Genomic DNA, 22,569 nt, shown 5'->3' on the forward strand with positions numbered 1-22,569 from the left:
TACACAGCAAATTTGAAAATTCTGGTGATTGGCATAGGCTCTGCAGTCTCAAAAGTGTTGGAAAAGTGTTGTGTTTTTTTCGGTTATTGCTTTTAAAAACCTAATATGTTAGTGACTGTATAATTTAAAACTCCTATCCTGGAAAATGAGTTTGTTGTTACAAGGAAAATGTGAGTGTTCAGGAAGAAGTCTCATTATATATGTGGATAAATGAAAACCTGGTCGTAATAATTGGTCTGGGTACTTTAAGTGAAATCTGAAGAGCTTGGGACCTGGCGCACTGGAAACATGGCATTTTGAAAAAACTTTTTGTATTAATTTACAAATCTACTGTAATCAACATCTATAAGTGCATTGTAAAAGTGAAAGGGCAGAGTCCTTTTTATAGTCCAGGGTGATCATGTGTAAATTGATGATTTATTTTCATGTGCGCGGACACAGCTGAACCGACCGGAATTGAGCGCTGGCGTCTCCTGGGGAGGAGATGTGGGCCAGCACTCACAGATCCCTGACTGCGGCCGTCTGGGGGTGAGTAATCCCGACGGTCCATGGCTGTGTACGCTACAACAACCAAAAGGAGAAATACATTTTTTGAAGTTAAAAACAGGCCGAAGAAAGCTGGTATTCAATACTCTCTGCTCTTTACGGCACATCTTCGATGGATTTATGAAGCCCTTACTATCTTCTTTGATAATCCAGAGGAAGCAGCAATTTGGATGGGCAACAAGAATATTTGATATACATTTTGTCTTCCAAGGGAAAATCTGCCCATCGGCCACCTGAAAGAGACCCTCTTTTCAAAATTGGGACCATGTTTCCATATCTTTTTTTTATTTTTTATTTACACTTCCATACATGGTATTGCTAGAAATGGGGATTTATCTATTTTGGAGGGCGGATTGGGAGATAGCTAGGGAGGCACTCCCGTTTCTTGTCGTGGAGAGAATATTGTATGGGAGTGACGGGTGGTTGAGGTATTGGAATGCTTTTTGGTACTTAGAGTACACATAAGCGATAAAAATCCCTATTAGCAAGTTGAGATATAGTGTAGATATATAAAAGGGGGGGGGGAGTGCGAAAGGAATGGAAGGACGGGTTTAGAAAAGGGAAGAAGTGTAAGGAAAAATAAATAACATTTTAAACTAGTCTAAAAAAAATAGGTGAGCTAGTCGTGGGGTGATGTGGGGTAGCAATGCTTGGTTTAGGAGCTTTTTAGGATGATTCTTGGGGAGCTATTAAGGTGGGGGGGGGGGGGTAGTAAGGGACGGTTAACCGGAAAGGATGGAGTTTTGTTTTTGTTTTTTAGAGGTCTAGGTCATAAGCTGAAGAAGTGTGCAGTGTATAATTTCATTTGAAACTATCTCCCAGCAGTGATGTGTCTCCTGGAAATCCACCTCACCAGGGAGTCCACTAGGGCGATTGAAAGGCAATGGATGAGTAAAGCCTTTCACTCGTTCTCGTCATTCTCAAATGGGGTTTCAATTCTTATTCACAAGGGAATTGAGGTTCATATACTGGTTGGGCTTATGGATAAAGAGGGCAGATTTGTGGTAGATTTGAAGGGGGTTTTGGCAGTCATCGTGTCAGTCTATAATTCTCCATCTTTAAATCTGTTCAAAATTATTCTTGGGTTTGTGAGGGATAAGCATGAGTGCCCTCTGCTTATTATAGGCGACTAATATTGCCCCGGATGAGAAAGTAGACAGAGTCCGTAGAGGCAATGTTCTTCTAAATCAAAAAGAGAACCCCTTTTTGAATTTTCTAGGTGAGATGGGTTGGACTGATGTCTGGTGGTCTAGACATCCGGATATCCAGCAATTCTCGTGTTACTCTAAATCCTCGGACAGTCTCTCTCGGATAGATCTAGCAATTGCCAATGAGAAGATGTCGAGACTAATTAAAAGCGTTCAATGTGAGACACGGGTTTATCTGATCACTCAGCGATGCTGGTAGAGATTTTTTTCTAAAAACGCGATGGCAAGGTAATATCAAAATTAATCCTAATACAATACAGGACTCACTGATGGATCATAGCATAAGACAATAGCTAATAAAAAAAATTCTCTGTAAATGTGGGTTCTGCCCCCCACCTGTATTGTCTAGGATGCATTCAAAGCATTCTTCTGAGGTTTGATGGTGTCCTCTCAATCAGCCAAGAAAGTAAAAAGTTTTCAAGCTGAATTGGCTGTTAAAATGGCGTTTAGCAGAGGCTGAATATAATATGGTTCAGGATCCTTCGGATTTCAATAAGCTAAAATGGCATAATCTGCAAACTCAATATGAAGATAGACCGTTAACGCTAAAAAAAGAGTCATTTAAGCCGGGTAAAATATTTTTTTTTGAGATGGGGATAGGGGGAAAATTCTTAGCCAAGATAATCAAAAACCAAAATGCATCCTCCAGTAATTAGGAAAAGAGATGGGTCAGGATTATTTATGGACTCAGAGGATTTATTATCAGAGTTCGCAGATTATTACAGAGGCCTCTATTCAAAAATGAATTCTTTGGAGGATCAAATTAAAAACGATGTTGATCTTCCAGTATTAACAACTGTGGAAGTTGGTGGTCTGGAGGCCCCCTAAGATTGCAGGAGATAAGGGATGTGATCAAAAATGTACCAAAAAATAAGGCCCCAGATGGAATCCCTTATGAGGGATTTACTTGGTATCAAAATGTCCTTTCTTTACAATGTATTTACCGCTTCCTTCTCCCAGGGAAAACTTCCACCTTCTATGATGGAGGGAAATAATAATTGAATCCCAAAAAGGATAAGGATCCACTGAATGTAGAATCCTACCGGCCTATATTCTTTCTAAACGTGGATGTGAAAAATCAATCAAGGTGTTGGCCAATCGACTTATGGCAGTTATTTATTCCTAAACATAAAAATATATATATATTACATCCTATCAACCATCAGAATAAAGTAAAAATGTCATTTATAGCCCTCTGTGAACACTGAAAAAAAAAAAAAAACATTGTCAGAATTGCGGGTTTTTGGTCACTTTGCTTGCCAAAAAATGGAATAAAAAGTGATTTATCAGTGCTACACTGGCCTCACATCTGCATATTATTTATTTACCGCATTATTATACCCTCTTATTATGCCCTCATGTACTACGCACAGATTACATACGCCCCCACATTATAAACTGAAATACCAGTAAAACCCCAAACAGAACAACTACCAAGCTAAATCTGCGCTCCAAAAGCCAAATGGCGCTCCCTCCCTTCTGAGCCCTGCAGTGTGCCCAAACAGCAGTTTACGTCCACAGATATGGCATCGCCATACCTAGGAGAACCCGCTTAACAGTTTGAGATATTTGTTTTTAGTGGCACAAACTGGGCACAACATATTGTGCACTAAAATGGCATACTAGTGGAAAATTGCAATTTTCACTTTGCACCATCCGCTGCGCATTAATTACTAATGAAAAAACACCTTTGGGGGCAAAATGCTCACTACACCCCTTTAAAATGCTTTAAGGGGTGCCGTTGCCAAAATAGGGGTCACTACTTGGGGGTTTGTTTTATTATTTGGCCTCAGAACCCTGCAGTTGTGGGCCAATGTAAAAATCACCAAAATAGGCCTCAAATGCTCATATTGCTCCTTACTACTTAGCCCTGCCATATGTCCAGGCAAATGATAAATTCCTTTAGAGGTGTAATTTCCAAAATTGGGTCACCTCTTGGGGGCTTCCATTGTATTCTGGTACCTCAGGGGTTTTGCAAATGCAACATGGCGCCCAAAAAACAATCCAGAAAAATCTGCATGCCAAATAGCGCTCCTGCCATTCTAAGCCCTGCTGTGTGTCCAAAACAGCAGTTTATGACCACATGTGGAGTATTGCCGTACTCGTGAGAAATTGCTTTACAAATGTTGGGGTGCTTTTGAAAATGAAACAATTCAACATTTTAGTGGGAAAAATGTTGATATTAATTTTCACAGCCTAATTCCAATAAATTCTGCAAAAGACCTGTGGGGTCTAAATGCTTACTATACCCCTAGATAGATTCCTTAAGTGGTGTATTTTCACAAATGGGGTCACTTTTGGGAGGTTTCCACTGTTTTGGTCCCTCAGTGGCTTTGCAAATGCGACATGATACCCCGAAAACCATTCCAGTTAAATTTCAGTTCGAAAATTAAAAATATGTACGTTATATTAGAAAAAAAATTAGATTTTCATTTTTCATCTTTTTCCACTAAATTCATCAAAAAACCTGGTGGGGTCAAAATGCTCACTAAACCCTTTGATAAATTCCTTGAGGGGTGTAGTTTGCCAAATGGTGTATTTTTGGGGGTGTTTCCACTGTTTTGGCACCACAAGACCTCTTCAAACCTGACGGTGCCTAAAACATTCTAATAAGAGCCCCCAAAATCCTCTAGATGCTCATTTTCTCCTGAGGCCGCTGCTTCAGTCCATTACCACATTAGAGCCACATGTGGGGTATTTCTAAACACTGCAGAATCTGGGCAATAAATATTGAGTTGCGTTTCTCTGGTAAAACCTTCTGTATTAGGGTATGTTCACATGGCCTATTTTCAGCCGTTTTACCGACGGAGCGTTTTTCGCGCCGTTTTTTTACGCGGAAAAAAACTGCCACGAAAAAAGTGCAGGACACATCTTGGGCCGTTTTTTTGGAGCCGTTTTCCATAGACTCTATTGAAAAAAGCTCCAAAAATGGCTGTGAAAAACGCAGCGAAATTCGTGAGTGGCACAAAAAAACGTCTGAAAATCAGGAGCTGTTTTTTCTTGAAAACAGCTCCGTATTGTGAGACGTTTTTGACTCTGCGTGTGAACATACCCTTACAGAGAAAAATGGATTAAAACAGGTTTTCTGCAAAAAAAATATGTAATTTGTCAGTTTCACCTCCAATTTGCTTTAATAATTCCTGTCAAATGCCTAAAGGGTTAAGAAACTTTCTAAATGCTGTTTTGAATACTTTGATGGGTGTAGTTTTTGAAATAAGGTGATTTATGGGGAGTTTTTAATATATAAGGCCATCAAAGCTACTTCTGAACTGGTCCTCAAACAAAAAAAGATGCTTTTGAAATTTTCTTGAAAATGAGAAATTGCTGCTAAAGTTCTAAGCCTTGTAACGTTCTAGAAAAATAAAAGGACGTTCAAAAAACGATGCAAACATAAAGTAGACATATGGGAAATGGTAATTAGCGACTATTTGAGTGGTATTACTATCTGTTTCAGATTTTAAGAAGTCATAACTTTTTTCATTTTCCGTCGCTATAGTCCTATGAGGGCTTCATTTTTGCGGGACGAGTTGTAGTTTTTCGTAGCGCCATTTATTGTGCCAAATAATGTACTAGGAAACGGGAAAAAATTGTGGGGTAGAAAATAAAAAAAAAAACTGATTCCTCCATTTGTTTTTTGCGCTTCGTTTTTATGGAATTCACTGTGCAATTAAAACAGCATGTTAATTTTTTTCTGAAGGTCAATACGATTATGGCGATACCAAATAAATAAATAAATATATATAATATATATATATATATCGTTTTTTTAATATATTTTATAACTTTTAAGAAACTACGTGTAAAAAAATTACATTTATTTTATGTCGCCAAATTCTGAGAGCCATATCTTTTGTATTTTTCAGTCGATTAAGTGGTATGAGGGCTTATTTTTTGCGGGATAAGCTGTCGTTTTTAATGATACTATTTTGCGGTACATGCAACGTTTTCATCACTTTTTATTCCATTTTATGTGGGAGATGAGCTGCTAGAGGGGGTCGCCCCTTTTTTCTAACTATTTAAATACCGCGGTCACTATTGAGAAGGATCGCGCTCGAGCATGATCCCGCTCGTTACTGTGAAGTTTCGGCACCCATACATACAGCCGACACCCGCATCGTGTTGAGCGGGTTCACACCGTGAGCTTGTTCCATACTTCTCCTACCCGGCTATTACGTAATCATACGTCAAATGTCGGGAAGAGTTTAAAGTACAATGTGTCACGAGAAAACAATCTCAGAATCGCTTGAAAAAAATAAAAGCATTCCAAAGTTATTACCACATAAATTGACACGTCAGATTTGAGAAATGGGTCTGCGTCCGGTTTGTGCCAACTAGTCCACGTCCTTAAGGGGTTAAGAGACATTGGAGTTTACCTACCAAAACAAAAAAAACGTATGTTACAAATGGAACAAAAACGCAGTGTCAACCCAGCTTTAGGCGAAGTTCACACTTGCGTTGTGTAATCCGTTACTTTGATCCGTATTTAGGTCAGAATACGGATTAAAACAGATCCGTTAAAAATCCCATTGAAATGAATTAGCGTCCCTTCGCGTCCATTTTGTTAGTCATCCTTTTTTTTGACCGAGATAAAAGTGCAGAGTACAGGACTTTTTCTCAGTTAAAAAAAAATATGGATGTCTATGGATGGGTTATTGTTATCATTGGTTTCAATGAAAAAACGATTCAAACGGATTGTAACGGATTATACAACACAAGTGTAAACTTGGCCTTAGGGTTAGTTGAAAAGTGATAATGCTTCTGTCTAGCTGGTACAAGATTATAGGACCCAGAATGTCTCTTTATTGAATCACCTTACATGTGTAGGCTAAATATTCCACTTTTCATATCCCTCTGATCTGTTGGGAGACGGTTAAATCGTATAAATTCTATTTAATATTACCCCTTACTGACATTTGGCGTAAATGTATATCATAGTTGGTGCCTATCGTGATAGATTGTGGTAAATACCTTGAACAACTCTTCCCTGACTCCTCCAGTCTACCCCTATTGGAGTCTTTGTAATCAACTTTTGGTCTCCCTAAAGGCCCTTTTACAATGAGGACGAGCGGGCCTTCATACGAACAAATGTTCCTGATCGTTGCCTTGTGCAAATAGGGCAACGATCAGCCGAAAAATGAGCAAATGCTCGGCTGATCATATCTTTTATGCAGCAAGAAAAATGGTCGCTTGCCAGCATGTTTACCTGTTTAAATAAGGGATGCGCTGCTGACGAGATGCAAGCATATGGGGATGTATTAACAATATATTCCGATGATTACTTAGTTTGAATGGAGCAAACGAGCTCTGATCGACATGCTGTACTATTGATCAGCGCTAATTTAACGGGCAGAATATCTGCCTTTATAAAAGGCCCTCAATTTGGGGATCTTAACCCCTTTAGGACACAGCGTGTTTTGGCCTTGTGGACACAGATGATTTTTTCAAATCTGACGTGGTAATAACTCCGGAATGCTTTTACGTATCCAAGCGATTCTGATATTGTTTTCGCGTGACATATTGTACTTTATGTTAGTGGAAAAATTTGGTGGATAAATTCAATATTTATTTGTGAAAAATGTCACATTTTAGCAAAAATTTGCAAAAATTTACATTTTTCTAAATTTAAATGTTTGCTTGTAAAACAGATAGTAATACCACACAAAATAGTTACTAGTTGACATCCCCATATGTCTACTTTATGTTTGCATCATTTTTTTCACGTACTTTTATTTTTCTAGGACGTTACGAGGCTTAGAACTTTAGCAGCAATTTCTCATATTTTCAAGAAAATTTAAATAGGAAATTTTTTCAGGGACCGGTTCAGTTATGAAGTGGCTTTGAGGGCCCTATATATTAGAAAGTCCCCATAAATCACCCCATTTTGAAAACTGCACCCCTCAAGGTATTCAAAACCACATTCAGAAAGTATTTTAACCCTTTTTTGCAGAATTTAGTGGAATTAGTCTGCGAAGATGAAAATCACCTATTTTTCTGTGGAAACATAGAATTTTTTCTTTTTTACAAGGAATAAAGGAGAAAAAGCACCCCAAAATTTGTAAAGCAATTTCTCCCGATTAGGGCAATACCCAATATGTGGTCATAAACTGATGTTTGGACCCACAGCAAGGCTCAGGAGGGAAGGAGCGCCTTTTGGAGCGCGGATTTTGCTGGATTGGTTTTCAGTGCCATGTCGGGTTTGCAACGCCCCGGAGGGACCAAAACCGTGGAAACCCCCCAAAAGTAACCCTATTTTGGAATCCACACCCCTCAAGGAATTTTTTTATGGGTATAGTGAGCATTTTGACCCCACAGGATCTTTTTTAGAGCTAAGGTGACCAAAAAACAAAGATTTTGGCGCTTTAAATTCTTTATTTCTTACAGCGTTCACCGTGCGCAATAAATTATGTTTTAATTTATTCTGCCGGTCGGTACGATTACGCCGATACCATATGTGTATAGTTTTTTTTAAGTTTTGCAGCGTTTGCACAATAAAATTATGCTTCCATAAAATAATTTATTTTCTGAGACACGCAATTCTGAGCTGTAACTTTTTATTTTATTTATTTTTTTTTTCCGTCAAAATAGCTCTGGGAGGTCTTGTTCTTTGCGGGACGGGTTGTAGTTTTTATTGGTATCATTTTGGGGTAAATGCGACTTTTTGATAATTTTTTATTTTATATCTTGGGAGGGGTTGTGACCAAAAAATAGCGATGCTGACCGTTTTCTGTTTTATTCTGTTTGCGGCGTTCACCGTGCGGAAAAATTAACATTATAGTTTCATAGTTTGGGTCGTTCCGAACACGGTGATACCAAATATGTGCACTTTTTTTTGACGTTTTCATTTTTTCCCTATAATAAATGACTTATTATAGGAAAAAAAACCTTTTATTTTTACACTTTTATAAAACATTTGTATTAACTTTTTTTTTTACTTTTTACACTTTATTTTTTTACCTGCAGCTCTGATCGCTGCTAGAATACATTACACTACCTAGGTAGTGTAACGTATTCCAACTGTCAGGGTGACGTCACAGTCACTCTGACAGTCTACGAGGGCCAGCCAGAGGCTGGTCCTCATAGGCTTCCATTCATGGCAGACCCGGAGGCCGTTGCCTGGCCTCCGGATGCCATCACAAGCATCAGCAGCCCCCACGATTGCAATCGAGCCCCGCATGTAACGGGTTAATTGCCAAAATCAGAGGCAATGAGCCGCTGGTCGGCAACACTGGAGTGTCAGCTGTCGGGGACAGCTGATCTCCAAGTTCCCGATGCACACCTTGTCGCCGATAGTGTGCATCGGGAATGACACAGTGACTTCCTGTCACTCTGACAGGAAGCCTATCAGGACCAGCCGAAGGTTGGTCCTGATGGGCTTCCGTCCAAGGCAGACACGGAAGCCATTGTTTGGCTTCCGTTTGCCATACTAACTATCGGCAAACCCCGCGATTTCGGACCGGGGTCTGCCGATATGCTAGAAACCCCTAAAATTCGGCGATTGCAACTGATCGCTGAATTTAAGGGGTTAATTCACCAAAATCAACGGCAAAGGACCACTGGCCAGCGAGAGAGGAGTGGAGTGTGCACCGGGAAAAACTCAGTAACTGTACGTCGTCGTGCGGGAAGTAACCTCCCGCGACGACGTACAGTTACTTACTCGTGCGGATAGGGGTTAAGGTACGCGCATCGTCTGCAGTACGGCTTTTCGTGAATACACACTTTGAATTTCCCAGAGCACCCTCTTGGCAAGTGTGTCAAGTCCTACATTCCATGCTACAAGATACTTTATATGACTATGAATTGCTTGGTGAAACTTGAAAAGATTTGGTCCAAGATTTGGTCCACTTGACTGAAAACTCCGGAAACCGAATTTACCCGGTATAAAAGTTTAAAAACATCTAGATCCGTTTAGGGTGTTGTATACGGTCTATGCGTGTGAGTGTGTTGTCTGGATGTATTGCTGTATAACTGGGATATTACTTGTAAATAGTTCCTTTGTCGCTAATCTACTACTGTACCTGTGTATTGACCGTTTTCTCCTTTACTCCATGTAATAGGCTGCGTTCACATCTGTGTCAGGTCTCCGTTTCGACTTTCCGTTTGAGCTTTTTGCTGGAACGGAGCCCTGACTGACACAAACGGAAACCATAGTTTGACGGAATCAATAGCGTAGTCGACTACGGTATTGATTCCGTCAATTGACGGAACCCTTGCACAACGGAGGCAAACGGAAACCGTTTGCACCGGATCCGTCACAATTGAAATCAATGGTGATGGGAAACCTATGGTTTCCGTTTGTGTCAGTCAGGGCTCCGTCGGAACGGAGCCCTGACGCAGATGTGAACGCAACTTTACTCCGCGACTGTATAAATCTGATATGTCTGTTTTATTGTAATTTATCTTTCTTTGTTTTGTTATAAAATACTAAATAAAAGCACCCAACCATTTCATCAACCTTCTTGGCAAGGAGTAGTGCCAGGTGTAATTCTGACTCGTCATTGCATCATCAACTAGATCACATTGAAGCATATAAGTGACACTGATAATCCGTTGTGTAGATGTACATTGAGAACTGTCCCTAGATTATTAGGTTAATTTTTCATATCCCATTTGCAGAATTTGGCAGAAGACGCAGGTCAAGACGATCACCAGACAGGTAGACTTTTTTTTTAATTTATTTTTTTCGAATGTTCCTTACCCCATTTTCCTATAAATAGTTGAAGGCTATGTACATTTGTTAAGCAAAATGTTTTTTTTGTTTTTTTTTTAAATCAATGTTTTATTTGATTTGAAACAACTTTGACATAATTTTTTTTTTTTTAACAAAAATTTTTGCTTTTTGAGAATCGTCTTTGGTGGCAGGATACAGTTTCTATGTATAGAGGATAAATAGAAGCTGTATCTTAATAGGTAAAAAAAAAATGTCAAACTATTTTAAAAGTTGTTTGAAATAACAAATTTATTTAAAAAAAAAATCTTCGGCTTCAAAAGTGTACATAACATAAGATAAAATATTGTATAATACAAATATATATGGATATGAGAAAAAATAAAATAATAGAACACACCCGTAATGATGTTTGGCTCTGTTCATACTAGCATAGTGGTTTCCGTTATTAATATAGCCGTTCCGTTGGGCAACAGATCCCGTTGACTCTGCAGACTACTATCGTCTTGCCATCATAAACAACCTGAACCTGACGGAACTGACACTAATGTTATTTTGAACAGGAGCCTTATTACAGTAACACTCCATTTCTCTTAGTGCTGTATAGAGATCATTTCCATAATTATAGATGTATAGAAGTTCTTGCATACATGTCCGCAAAAAAAGTGTAAATGGTCTTCTTGCTCAACAGTAAATTGTAAATGATCTGCTAACACATCAAATCTCTGACAATGGGGACCTAGCATGGTTTATTTTCTTCCATCTGTTGTCAGGATATGTATGGCTATAAATGTGTAGTACATAACCATTAGATAGAAAAAATATTTCTTATTTCTTTTCAGGAAGTCTGCGTTCCTGCAGTACCTCCGACTGCTTTACTAAAACTATGCCCCCACGAAAAAAGAGAAGACCTGCTGCTGGAGATGACTTATTGGCTAAGAAAAGTAGACATGATGGGTAGGAGATTAACAGCCGTATTATTTTTTCACAATATTTCCAGCATTTAATATTTTGTTTGATTTTTTCACCGAAAAACTATAATTTCCATGATCCTTATCATATCTAAAACTATTGCTGCTCATGCAGTCATAAGGGGAAATACTATCTGTTCTTAGACCCTCTAAGGCCGGTTTCGGTCGGCCGTAATCCGGTGCATTGTAGCGTGCGTATATCCCGGACCTCCCGCATTCTACTGAACTAATCTTTGATCACCATAGGATTCCAAGTTCGGTCCAGTAAAACCAAAGGATGTCTGTGCACTGTTGTTGGAAAATATGGACGCTGCATTGCGACCGCCTGAACCTGGCCTGAGGGTGTATTCCCCCTGCTGCAGTAAAGGCCAGTTGTTACACTGTAGTGGCTGGCATTTTATGAAATCCTATCCCTATCCACGTATTTTTGCCTTTTTTTTAAAAAAAAAAGTATATAAATTAAGGTATTCCCTGTTAGTGCTGCTTTTGCTCTACTTTGTTCACAGCTTTTCCTTTTGACTTCAATATATAGAGGCAGTTCCAAGAAAATGTTCCTAAGACGAAGAAAGTTTACATGTGTATATACATGTGTTTTTTTTCTGGTGTAATAGTAGTAGGGTTTCTACCAGAACATTAATGTGAATTGACCTTGTAAGGTGTTTTTGTACGTTGTTTTTTTTCCCTTAATGAGCACAAACTAGACCTGCTCTTCATTTGCTATATGCGTTGTCTGGGACTGAGTCTGTTCAGTTAGGTAGGGTCCTATTGCAAAATTACGTTTTCCGATTGCTTATAAGGCCATGTACACACGCGTTCAAAAAAAGCTTGTTTTAAAGCTTTTAATGGACTTTAATGTTTTGTTTGTTTACGCGCGCATAATTAAATGAAAAAAAATAAATCACGTAATTTCTAAGCATGTTTTCTATGCCATATGTTAACATTGAAGTCAATGAGTGTTTTTTGCATCCGTAAGGACGCACAAAATATGTGGTTAGTAGTTTTAGGCCAGTACATTTTTAGTTTCAAAAGTATTTATTGACTTTTCGCTTTCAGAAATAAAATACAAAAACATTTCCACTATGCATGCTGATTTGAAATACAAACCTAAAGTAGAAAAGGATTACACATTAATCAGACTTAATAAAATGTCTGCAATAAAAAGATCTTGAAACAATGGCGTTACAAGAGAAGATCTGTCAGGGTTTGAAACAGAGGAAATATTTTTCCGAAACCGTTCCTATTTGCATTCCACTCACATTAGTTGTATATATCGTTCCTGTCTATTTTTAACAGTCAAATGTCATGAAGTAAATATCCTGTCACCGAGCAATAAGATACAACATGTTAGGAGAAATGGGAGGAGGATATAAAAGCGATACGGATTCTGGCCGCGAGCAAGATAAAGTGAGCTAATTTAAATTGAGTGAAATTTAAATTAGAGGGGAGCGTGGCCTGGACATGGAACTGGTGAGACGCCTGGTGTAAGAGCTCCTGCTCTCCGACTGCTCCCAAACCCGATTAACAGCGTCTATTTGCGACACACATCGCACTAATGCGAAGGGGATCACGCACCAAACCCCCGACACCCGCAAGAAGCGATCAGACAAGAACGAGGAGCGGTATACCTCATTATTTCGCGGATTCAGGCCTGCCTGCATCTCCGGCCCGGCTTTCCAAGATGGCGGACCGCACTGGCACCTCAGGGACGCCGCCTCGGGGAACGGCAACTCCTCCAGACCAGCCGCAGGATAGCTCGTTGGAACCTCAGAGGGGTGAGTCAGCCTCTAACCCGATATTACACCGTAGTATGAGCCCTGAGTTGCAGGCATTAATGACACAAATGGCGGCCATACCCACTAAACAAGATATGGAGGGCTACATTTCCCGCCTTGAAGCGGTATGCAAAAACGAGATCCGTTCCCTAAAAGAGGACATTACACATATTAATGAATCGGTGGAAGCTATTGAAGTGCAAACACAGGAGCTGCAGCAGCATCAGGCCTCTCAACAAATTTTATTGGATCAACACTCTACACATATACAAATGCTGTTTGATATGGCGGATGATGCAGAGAACAGAAATAGGAGAAACCATATTAGAGTCAGGGGTATCCCAGAAGCTACGGGGCCCCAGGATCTCGTTCACACGTTGCAGGGGATATTTAACATGTTGCTGGAAAGACCTGCGCATTCTCCGGTGGAAATTGATAGAGCTCACCGCACCCTGGGCCCAAAAAGCACGGATTTGGCCAGACCGCGTGATGTGGTGTATAGAATCCACTATTTCCAACTTAAGGAATCTATCATGAGGCAAGCCCGTAACAGGGGTACACTGGACTTTGACGGGGCTCCAGTGCAATTATTGGCGGATCTTTCTCGTTCCACTTTAGCAAAAAGGAGAGCTCTGAGACCCCTATTAGTAGCACTCAGGGAAAAAGATATCCAGTATTCATGGGGATACCCCTTCCAACTGCAAGTTCGCCGGGGATCTTCTTTGTACACAGTCTATTCACCGGAAGATATTCCTGATTTCCTCGCGGCACTAGATCTCCCACAGATTTCCATCCCAGAGTGGCCGTATTTTCCTCCCATGCCACAACGCACACCAAGACGAAATCACCGGATGGATCACTCCTCGACCCCTGCGAGACGCAGAAGAATGCAGGGCCCAGGAGTTCCCGCGCATGACTCTCAGGAATCTTGAGATTGCTCCGTTGATGCGTCGCCGGCGGCCTTTATGGAGTCTTACTGAGTTATACAGCGGTTAAGACAGCCATGGTCGTATATGTTGGACTCAGTTCCACGGGTCCCGAGAAATTGCCCCCCCTGCCAGACATATTACAAGACTGGCCTGCCCTGCAGAACTGTCTAGATGAAGCACAGATGGTGGCTACCTCGAAGTCGGGCCTGACCAGGTCAAGATTTCTGGAATAGGATGCTGGAACACTCCGCTGACAAGGAGTGGTTGGGGTTACTTTTTTACTGTTTTATGTTCTAAAATGCTGCATTGGAGAGGTGGGGGAAGGGGACTGCATTGGGGATTTATGTGTGCATTACAGATTAGAACAAGCAACAAGTAAGGGATCAGGGATGCATTCCTCCTCTCTGACAAGGGGTCAATTGGGTCTATGGGGATCACCTCGCATTATGTCTGCAGACCCCCGAGATGTGGTGGGAGGGAGTTGATGGAGCTAATGGCATATAAATAGATCCAGCGTGATAGGCTTGGGAGTGACACACCAAGCCCCCCCCCCCCCCCAGGATGAGAACCTGAGAACCTAGTCGGGATTATATAAATGGCGGTATAGTCGGAATAGCAGTGGATATACGTACCTATATGGTAAGGAGAACCATTTAGACACAATACAGGTTATAGTAACTAAGGGGCGGATTCCCTTAAGGAAGATCAATGGTGCTAGGCTTATAAGAGCCAGTTACGGGCTGTTGGTTCATTGTTGTGTGATAATGTGATAATATACATGTGTGTCTATACAAGGAGTCGGGCATTTGGGAGTTGGTTGGGAGCTTCCTTCTTCCACAGTCCAGTCAAACCCACACTTAGGGCGTGTTCGGTTGAACACTTTACTTTAATTTCTTTCCCCTAAACAGAGTAGTTTTGGGGCTGGATCACTGTCTGTAGTGAATCCATTAGTTCACTTACTCTTTCTTTTGTTGTCTCCTCTTACCCTTCCTCTTTCCCAGATGGAGCCTTTAAAATGTTGCTCATTAAATGTTCGGGGATTTAATACCCCGCAAAAACGCACGCAAATTCTACATCATATGCACAAACAACGTGTTCAGATTTTACTTTTGCAGGAGACACATTTCAGGACCGACCATGTGCCCACCCTGAAACATCGATACTATACGCAGTGGTTCCATAGTACCAACCCTGACGCGAAATCCAGAGGAGTGAGTATAGCCATACATAAATCTCTTCCGGTCTCGGTTGTTGCTACCCAATATGATTCTCAGGGGCGTTATGTATTTTGAAGCTTCAAATATGTGAGCGGCTGTTCACTGTGGCGAACTTGTATCTTCCTAATCATGACCAGGTGCGCGTATGCAGGAGTTACTTAACGGAACTCTCCAAATTTGCAGAAGGCCTATTGGTAACTGCAGGAGACTTTAATTTCACAATGGACAGGGTTGCAGACTCCTCCTCGGGCAGATCCTCGGTTCCCGCTTCTCAATTGGCTTCCCTTAAATCTAAACTGTTTGGTATGCAAATGGTGGACATTTGGCGGATCCTCAACCCCCAAACACGGGATTACACCTTTTATTCTCCAGTACATGACATGTACAGCAGGATAGATTTGTTTCTTATTAGTCATCATCTACTTTCCTGGTCCCCGAAGTCCCAGATTGGAACTATGATTTGGGCGGATCATGCGCCGGTTTACTTGTCTCTTATCTTCCCAGATACTAAACAGCGGGAATGGCACTGGCGGTTGAACCCCCATCTTTTACGGGATGCGGTTTGCCAAACGGCAATTAACAAATCCATCTCGGAGTTTCTGGAGCATCATGAGGAGGACTCCACCCCTCTGCCGGTTCAGTGGGAGGCGTTGAAAAGTGTATTAAGAGGTATATTTATACAGCAAGGCTCGAGATTGAAGAGGGAACGGGCTTTCAAAATTGATAAGCTCTTGTCCGAGATACAGACTTTAGAGACCACTCACAAGCAGTCCCAACTCCCCCAGACTTTAGCAGAGCTACTAGAAGCTCGAAATTCGCTGAGGAATTTATTAGATCAGGCGCATGCGTCGTTTCGAGACCGGATGAGGCGTTTTGCATATGAACATTCTAACAAATGCGGGAGGGCATTAGCTAATTCCTTACACCCACGGGCCCCTCAATCCTTTATACCGGCAATAAAAACAACACCGGGTGAGGTCAAACATAAGCCAGAAGACATTGTTAATACATTTAAGGACTACTATCAGGCCCTATACAACCTCAGGGGGCCTTTGGCGGACATGTCTCCAAGTGCCCTTCAACGGAGGATTGATTCCTATATTGAACAGACGGCGCTGCCGACTTTGGAGGAGACCGAGACGGCCTCACTAGGGGAGGCCTTCTCGGAATCTGAAATACAGGCAATCATAAAGTCAGCTCCAGCGGGTAAAAGTCCGGGTCCGGATGGATTCCCGGCATCCTTTTACAAAACCTTTGTTAATAAACTTCTCCCCTATATGACTAAGGTATATAATGCAGTTACAACCTCCGTGCCATTCACTCCGCAAACGTTGGCGGCAACCATCACTGTGAGCCCCAAACCAGGGAAAGATCCCTCGGCATGTTCTAACTACCGTCCAATCTCCCTGATAAATGTAGATGTAAAACATTATTCTAAGGCTATTGCTAATAGACTAGCCCCACTCCTACCACGTTGTATTCACGGAGATCAGGCGGGATTTGTTCGACATAGAGAGGCTAGGGATAACACCAATAAAACTACCCTCTTAATCTCCTACGTCCAGAAAAAGTCGCTACCCACATGTTTAATATCGGTTGACGTGGAAAAAGCCTTCGATCGGGTACACTGGGGGTTCCTGAAGTCGGCGTTGACCCAGGTTTGGATCGGCCCCATTATGCTAGATAAGATACTGTCCATATACCAGACACCTACTGCAAAGGTTAGGGCAAACTAAATACTTTCCACAACATTCTCGATTGCTAACGGCACTAGACAGGGATGCCCCTTGTCACCATTGCTTTATGTCATCACGATGGAACACTTGGCGGTGGCTATACGTAATTCCCCAGATATAACTGGGATAGAAATAGGTAGAGATTGTCATAAATTGGCCCTATATGCGGATGATCTCTTGCTCTTCGTGACAAACCCGGTGATCTCCCTACCAGTACTCATTAGAGAATTCAAAGTATTTGGCCAGGTCAGCAACTTTAAAGTAAACTATACGAAAACTGAAGCACTCAACATCTCCTTATCTTCTGAGACACTGGAGCTTTTAAAGTCATCCTTTAATTTTAAATGGCAGGCGAGGTCTATCAAATATTTGGGAGTTCAGATTCCCAGGGATCTGGTGGATCTTTTCACTCTCAATTATCAGCAGTTACTACAAGCCACTCTTAAAAATCTACTTTCATATGATCGAGCGCAGCTCTCATGGTTTGGCCGCATCAATGCAATCAAAATGGACATCCTCCCTCGGTTTTTATATCTGTTTCAGGCTCTCCCAGTATTAGTCCCCGGAACATTTTTTAAGGCATTGGAGAAAGCTTTTCGGAAATTTGTGTGGGGCACATTGAGGCCACGCCTTAATATGAAGTCACTATCCCGTCCAAAACTGAAGGGGGGAGCGGAACTCCCGGACTTGGTCACTTACCATCAGGCCGCAGTACTCGCAAGGGTGGTGGACTGGTTTCATAATGGACCCAAGAAACAATGGGTAGGGATTGAGCAATCTATAGTCGCGCTCTCACTTAGATCGCTGCCATGGATTCTTCCTGATTATAGGCCGGCACTTGCGACCTTGCCCTTGCTGACCCAGCACTGCCTCACTCTATGGGACAGACTGATGGTTAGAAAGGGCCTTTCACATAGACCCGGACTCCTTAGCCCGCTGTTTGATAACCCGGAATTTTTACCAGCCGTCAATAAGAAAGAATTTATGATTTGGTCCTCTTCTGAAAACACGAGATTATGTCAGGTAATGTCGGAGGGGGGAGGCTCCCTTCTTGGTCCGAGTTGCGAGGAACTTGCCCGGGGAGGAAGCTTTCCTGGATGGAGCATGCCCAATTGTCCACCTTTTTACGCTCGGCGCTACCGGGTGGGATACATATCGGCACTAGCACAGCGTTTGAGTCGTTGCTTCAAACTGAGCCTCCGGATCGGGTGATATCTAACCTGTATACCTTACTTTTAGAGGCCGGTGATGACCAGCCTCCTGCATACGTCAGCACTTGGGAGCGAGAACTAGGAGTAGTCCTGTCACAGGCTGAGTGGGATCGAATATTTTTTCTGTCTCACAAAATGCCGGTAGCATGTCAGGCACAGGAAAGAAACTTCAAAATCCTGACTAGATGGTACCGTTGCCCACAGAATCTGAACAGAATGTACCCTGAGGTGTCAGATTTGTGTTGGCGATGCGGGACAGAGACCGGAACAATCTGGTGGTCATGTCACGTTTTGCAGACCTTCTGGAAAGCGATTTTTGAAATCTATACAGAAGTGGAAGGTACACAGCTGGTACCCATTTCTCAAATGGATTTGCTATCTCTAATTCCGGGCCCTCTGCCGAGTATTAGAAAGGGGCTGCTAAGGCATTTCCTGACTGCGGCACGAACAGTTATTCCTAGACATTGGAAGTCTACCGTGCCGCCCTCAGTGGTGGAATGGGTAGTGGAGATGGACTCTTTATATCGAATGGAATCTCTGGTTGCAGAGGACAGTGATCGCATTGGTGCAGTTCTTCCTCTGTGGAGTACATGGTCGACCTTCAAATCTGGTCCACACGTTGCTAAATGGCTAGGCGGAACCCCCCCCCATAGAGGGGTCGGCCAGAAGCAGTTTGCTAAATTGGGGGCTCCTGTCTGGGAGAAGGGAACCTTTTCTTTCTATTTCCGGGTTCTTTCCCTATCTCTCTCCTTCCCTTTCTCCTTCCTCCCTCCTTTAGTGGGAATGGAAGGATAACACACACCTTACACAAAGCTTTAATTATATTTTTATAAAGAAACCTTATCAAATAGAGACAATGCCTATATTCTGAGAGGTGAATTTGTGGGTAAGGTGTGTGGGTAATATGTGGAAACATGTTAACATCTTACCTGAGAGAAATATAGATAATGCAAAATAACATGTATGTATACTGAAATGTTTTTCTTGAGTTTGTTTGCTCTGTACTTGTTGAAATTCTTAATAAAAATTCAGATTATGGAAAAAAGAAATTTAAATTAGAGGGTTTAGTACCCAGTAACGGTGCGTTTACATATATCAGTTGTATCAGCATCAGTTTTTTTTGTCTCTCAAGTGATTACAACTGATGCAAAAACTGATGCAAAAACGTATCTGTTGTCATCCCAGGATTTTTCATGATTTTTACTACAAAACCATCAGTTGTCTTTAGTGGTCATCAGCTTTTACCATCTGTTTTTACCACAATGGTCCACAAAATGGTAGTCTAGGCTCTGAAAATGTGCCCATGTATATAGTGCCACACCCCCTGTAGATAATACCGCAGTGCCCTCTGTAGATAATGCTACACATGCCCCTGTATATAGTGCCACACGTGCCCCTGTATATAGTGCCACACGTGCCCCTGTATATAGTGCCACACATGCCCCTGTATATAGCGCCACACATGCCCCTGTATATAGCGCCACACATGCCCCTGTATATAGCGCCACACAGCGTCCCCTGTGGGTGGCGCCACACAGCGCCACCCTATGGATGGTGCCACACAGTGCCACCTGTAGATAGCACCACCCCACTGTATATAGTGCTACCCTCCCTTCCCCTGTAGATAGTTCCACTGAAGGTCCGTCTAGCAGAGGAATCCTTGGCCAGAGCATTATGGACGCGGTGGCTGGAGATTCCCTCTCGGAGGACCCCCAGATGCCACTGTCCATATATGGACAGTGATGTCAAGTGCTTCCCCGAGCACAGCGCTTAAAGTAGGCACTGTGCCTGGGGAATTATCAGCGAGCGGAGAAGCTCCCTCTGCTCCACCGCTCTGAACTCATTCTGAAGCAGGGACCTGATCGCTCCCTGCTTCAGTATTAAGTTCAACTGTGTCTGCGTCCTGAGGACGCAAACACAGTTGACAGCGGGACACTGGCTGCACGGAGCAGCGGGATACTGGCCGCACAGCGCAGCGGGACACCGCCCGTAATCCGGCACAGTCCCAAATTTTTAACAGGTTCCCTGTTTTGCGGACAAACACATACGCCCCGCACAGGGGGGGGGTGGTTTCGCGGTGTATCGCGCCATTGAAAATGATTCTAACAAAATGAAACCATTACGATATTCCAAGTACCGCCTATATTAAAGTGGACTCTAAATAGTCCAGAATGTTTGTGTGGATTGCGACACTATGTATGTAATTACATAAGCATACATACCTACCCCCACATTATATTAAACTCACCCATTATGTATAGACTTATATGCAACATTCAATATCCTTAGGCCTCATTCACACGGCAGGGTTTCCTGGCCGGGTGCCGGCCGTTCATAAATCGGCCGGCACCCGGCTGCATTAGGAATAATAGACCCCTAATGGGGCTATTCACACGACCAATTTTTTTTGACGGCCGGAAAACCGGCCGTCAAAAAATAGGACATGCTCTATCTTCGCCCGGCTCCCATAGAAGTCTATGGGGCCGGGTAATACACGGCCATCACCGGGATGTGTCCCGAGTGATGGCCGGGTTTTCCGGCGCTCTATCTCCTCCTCCTCACAGTGCAGAGTGCATGTGAGGAGGAGGAGTTGATGCCATTCTGACGAATGGCATCGCTGTACACTGTGTGGCAGGGCCGGGGTGTACAGCAGGTGGAAGGGAGCGCTGCGCTGGCTCCCTTCCCCTGCTTGAAAAGCACCCTGGCCCGCTCTGCTATGTGCTAGCCGCACTTTAGCTCCTTGAAGGAGCGGAATCCCCGTGTGTTCGGGGATTCCGCTCCTGGACAGAGCGCATGATGTCTCTGTACATATCTGGGCAGTGACATCAGGGGAAACTCCTGAAGCGGAATCCCCGAACACATGGGGATTCCCCTTCAGGAGTTGCCGCTGATGTCACTGTCCGGATCTGTCCGGCCCGGCACGGATGCAAAACTTAATGCAAACCGGCCGGGCAAAATGGCCGATTTTACCGGCCGACACTCGGGCTCGGGAACGACCCGGTCGTGTGAAGCACGCCTAAGCCTGCTCAGCCCATTTAGTTAGTTTGTGCACATGAGAAGAGTGGAGGACAGTGCGGCGTGCAGAGTAAGCCACGACTGATCTGGCAGCTAATGCACAGATATGGTGCCAGGACCAAGCTCCGTACATAAATGCAACACCAGAACCAAGCTCCGTACATAAATGCAACACCAGAACCAAGCTCCGTACATAAATGCAACACCAGAACCAAGCTTAATACATAAATGCAACACCAGAACCAAGCTTAATACATAAATGCAACACCAGAACCAAGCTCAGTACGTACGTACAGCACCAGAACACATCTCAATGTAACGTCCGTGGTCGCTGACCACAAACTCCTCCCATCCTGTCGACGCCCTTCACTCCAGAGATCTCTGCACATGCAGCCGTTCTGTTCCGCAGTGACCACTAGGGTGCGCTTTTGAGCTCAGTCCAGCCTTAAGGAGCCAGAGCGCACACATGTGTTAGATTGAGCTGATTTTTCCCAGATCACCCTGGACTATAAGAAGGGCTCTGCCCCTCCCTGCATTGCTTGAGCATTGTTTTGTCATTACTTAAGTTTGTCTCTGTAAGATAGGGCCCCCTGAGACGTTCCCTGTAGATAAGGGCCCCAATATAGGCCCCTGTAGCTAGTGCCCCCTATATAGTCCCCTGTAGTTACTGTTCCCTATATAGTCCCCTGTAGTTACTGTTCCCTATATAGTCCCCTGTAGTTACTGTTCCCTATAGAGTCCCCTGTAGTTACTATTCCCTATAGTCCCCTGTAGTTACTATTCCCTATAGTCCCCTGTAGTTACTATTCCCTATAGTCCCCTGTAGTTACTATTCCCTATAGTCCCCTGTAGTTACTATTCCCTATAGTCCCCTGTAGTTACTATTCCCTATAGTCCCCTGTAGTTACTATTCCCTATAGTCCCCTGTAGTTACTATTCCCTATAGTCCCCTGTAGTTACTGTTCCCTATAGTCCCCTGTAGTTACTGTTCCCTATATAGTCCCCTGTAGTTACTGTTCCCTATATAGTCCCCTGTAGTTACTGTTCCCTATATAGTCCCCTGTAGTTACTGTTCCCTATAGAATCCCCTGTAGTTAGTATCCCCTGTAGTTAGTATCCCCTGTAGTTAGTATTCCCTATAGTCCCCTGTAGTTAGTATTCCCTATAGTCCCCTGTAGTTAGTATTCCCTATAGTCCCCTGTAGTTACTGTTCCCTATATAGTCCCCTGTAGTTACTGTTCCCTATATAGTCCCCTTTAGTTCCTGTTACCTATATAGTCCTGTGTAGTTCTGTACTTA

The 22,569-nt window shown here is 42.8% G+C and overlaps 1 protein-coding gene across 2 annotated transcripts in view; it reads left to right on the forward strand.

The window, feature by feature from the left end:
• DCUN1D4 (defective in cullin neddylation 1 domain containing 4) overlaps positions 1-22,569 on the forward strand; it is a 71,310-nt gene that overhangs the window by 29,566 nt on the left and 19,175 nt on the right. For both annotated transcript variants that reach the window (XM_075859643.1, XM_075859647.1), the window contains exons 3-4: positions 10,368-10,407; positions 11,262-11,376. In XM_075859643.1, coding sequence (XP_075715758.1) covers positions 10,368-10,407; positions 11,262-11,376 — 155 coding nt within the window. The remainder of the gene's footprint in view (positions 1-10,367; positions 10,408-11,261; positions 11,377-22,569) is intronic.

Source organism: Rhinoderma darwinii, chromosome 1, assembly GCF_050947455.1.
Source record: "Rhinoderma darwinii isolate aRhiDar2 chromosome 1, aRhiDar2.hap1, whole genome shotgun sequence".
NCBI classification, from domain to species: Eukaryota; Metazoa; Chordata; class Amphibia; order Anura; family Rhinodermatidae; genus Rhinoderma; species Rhinoderma darwinii.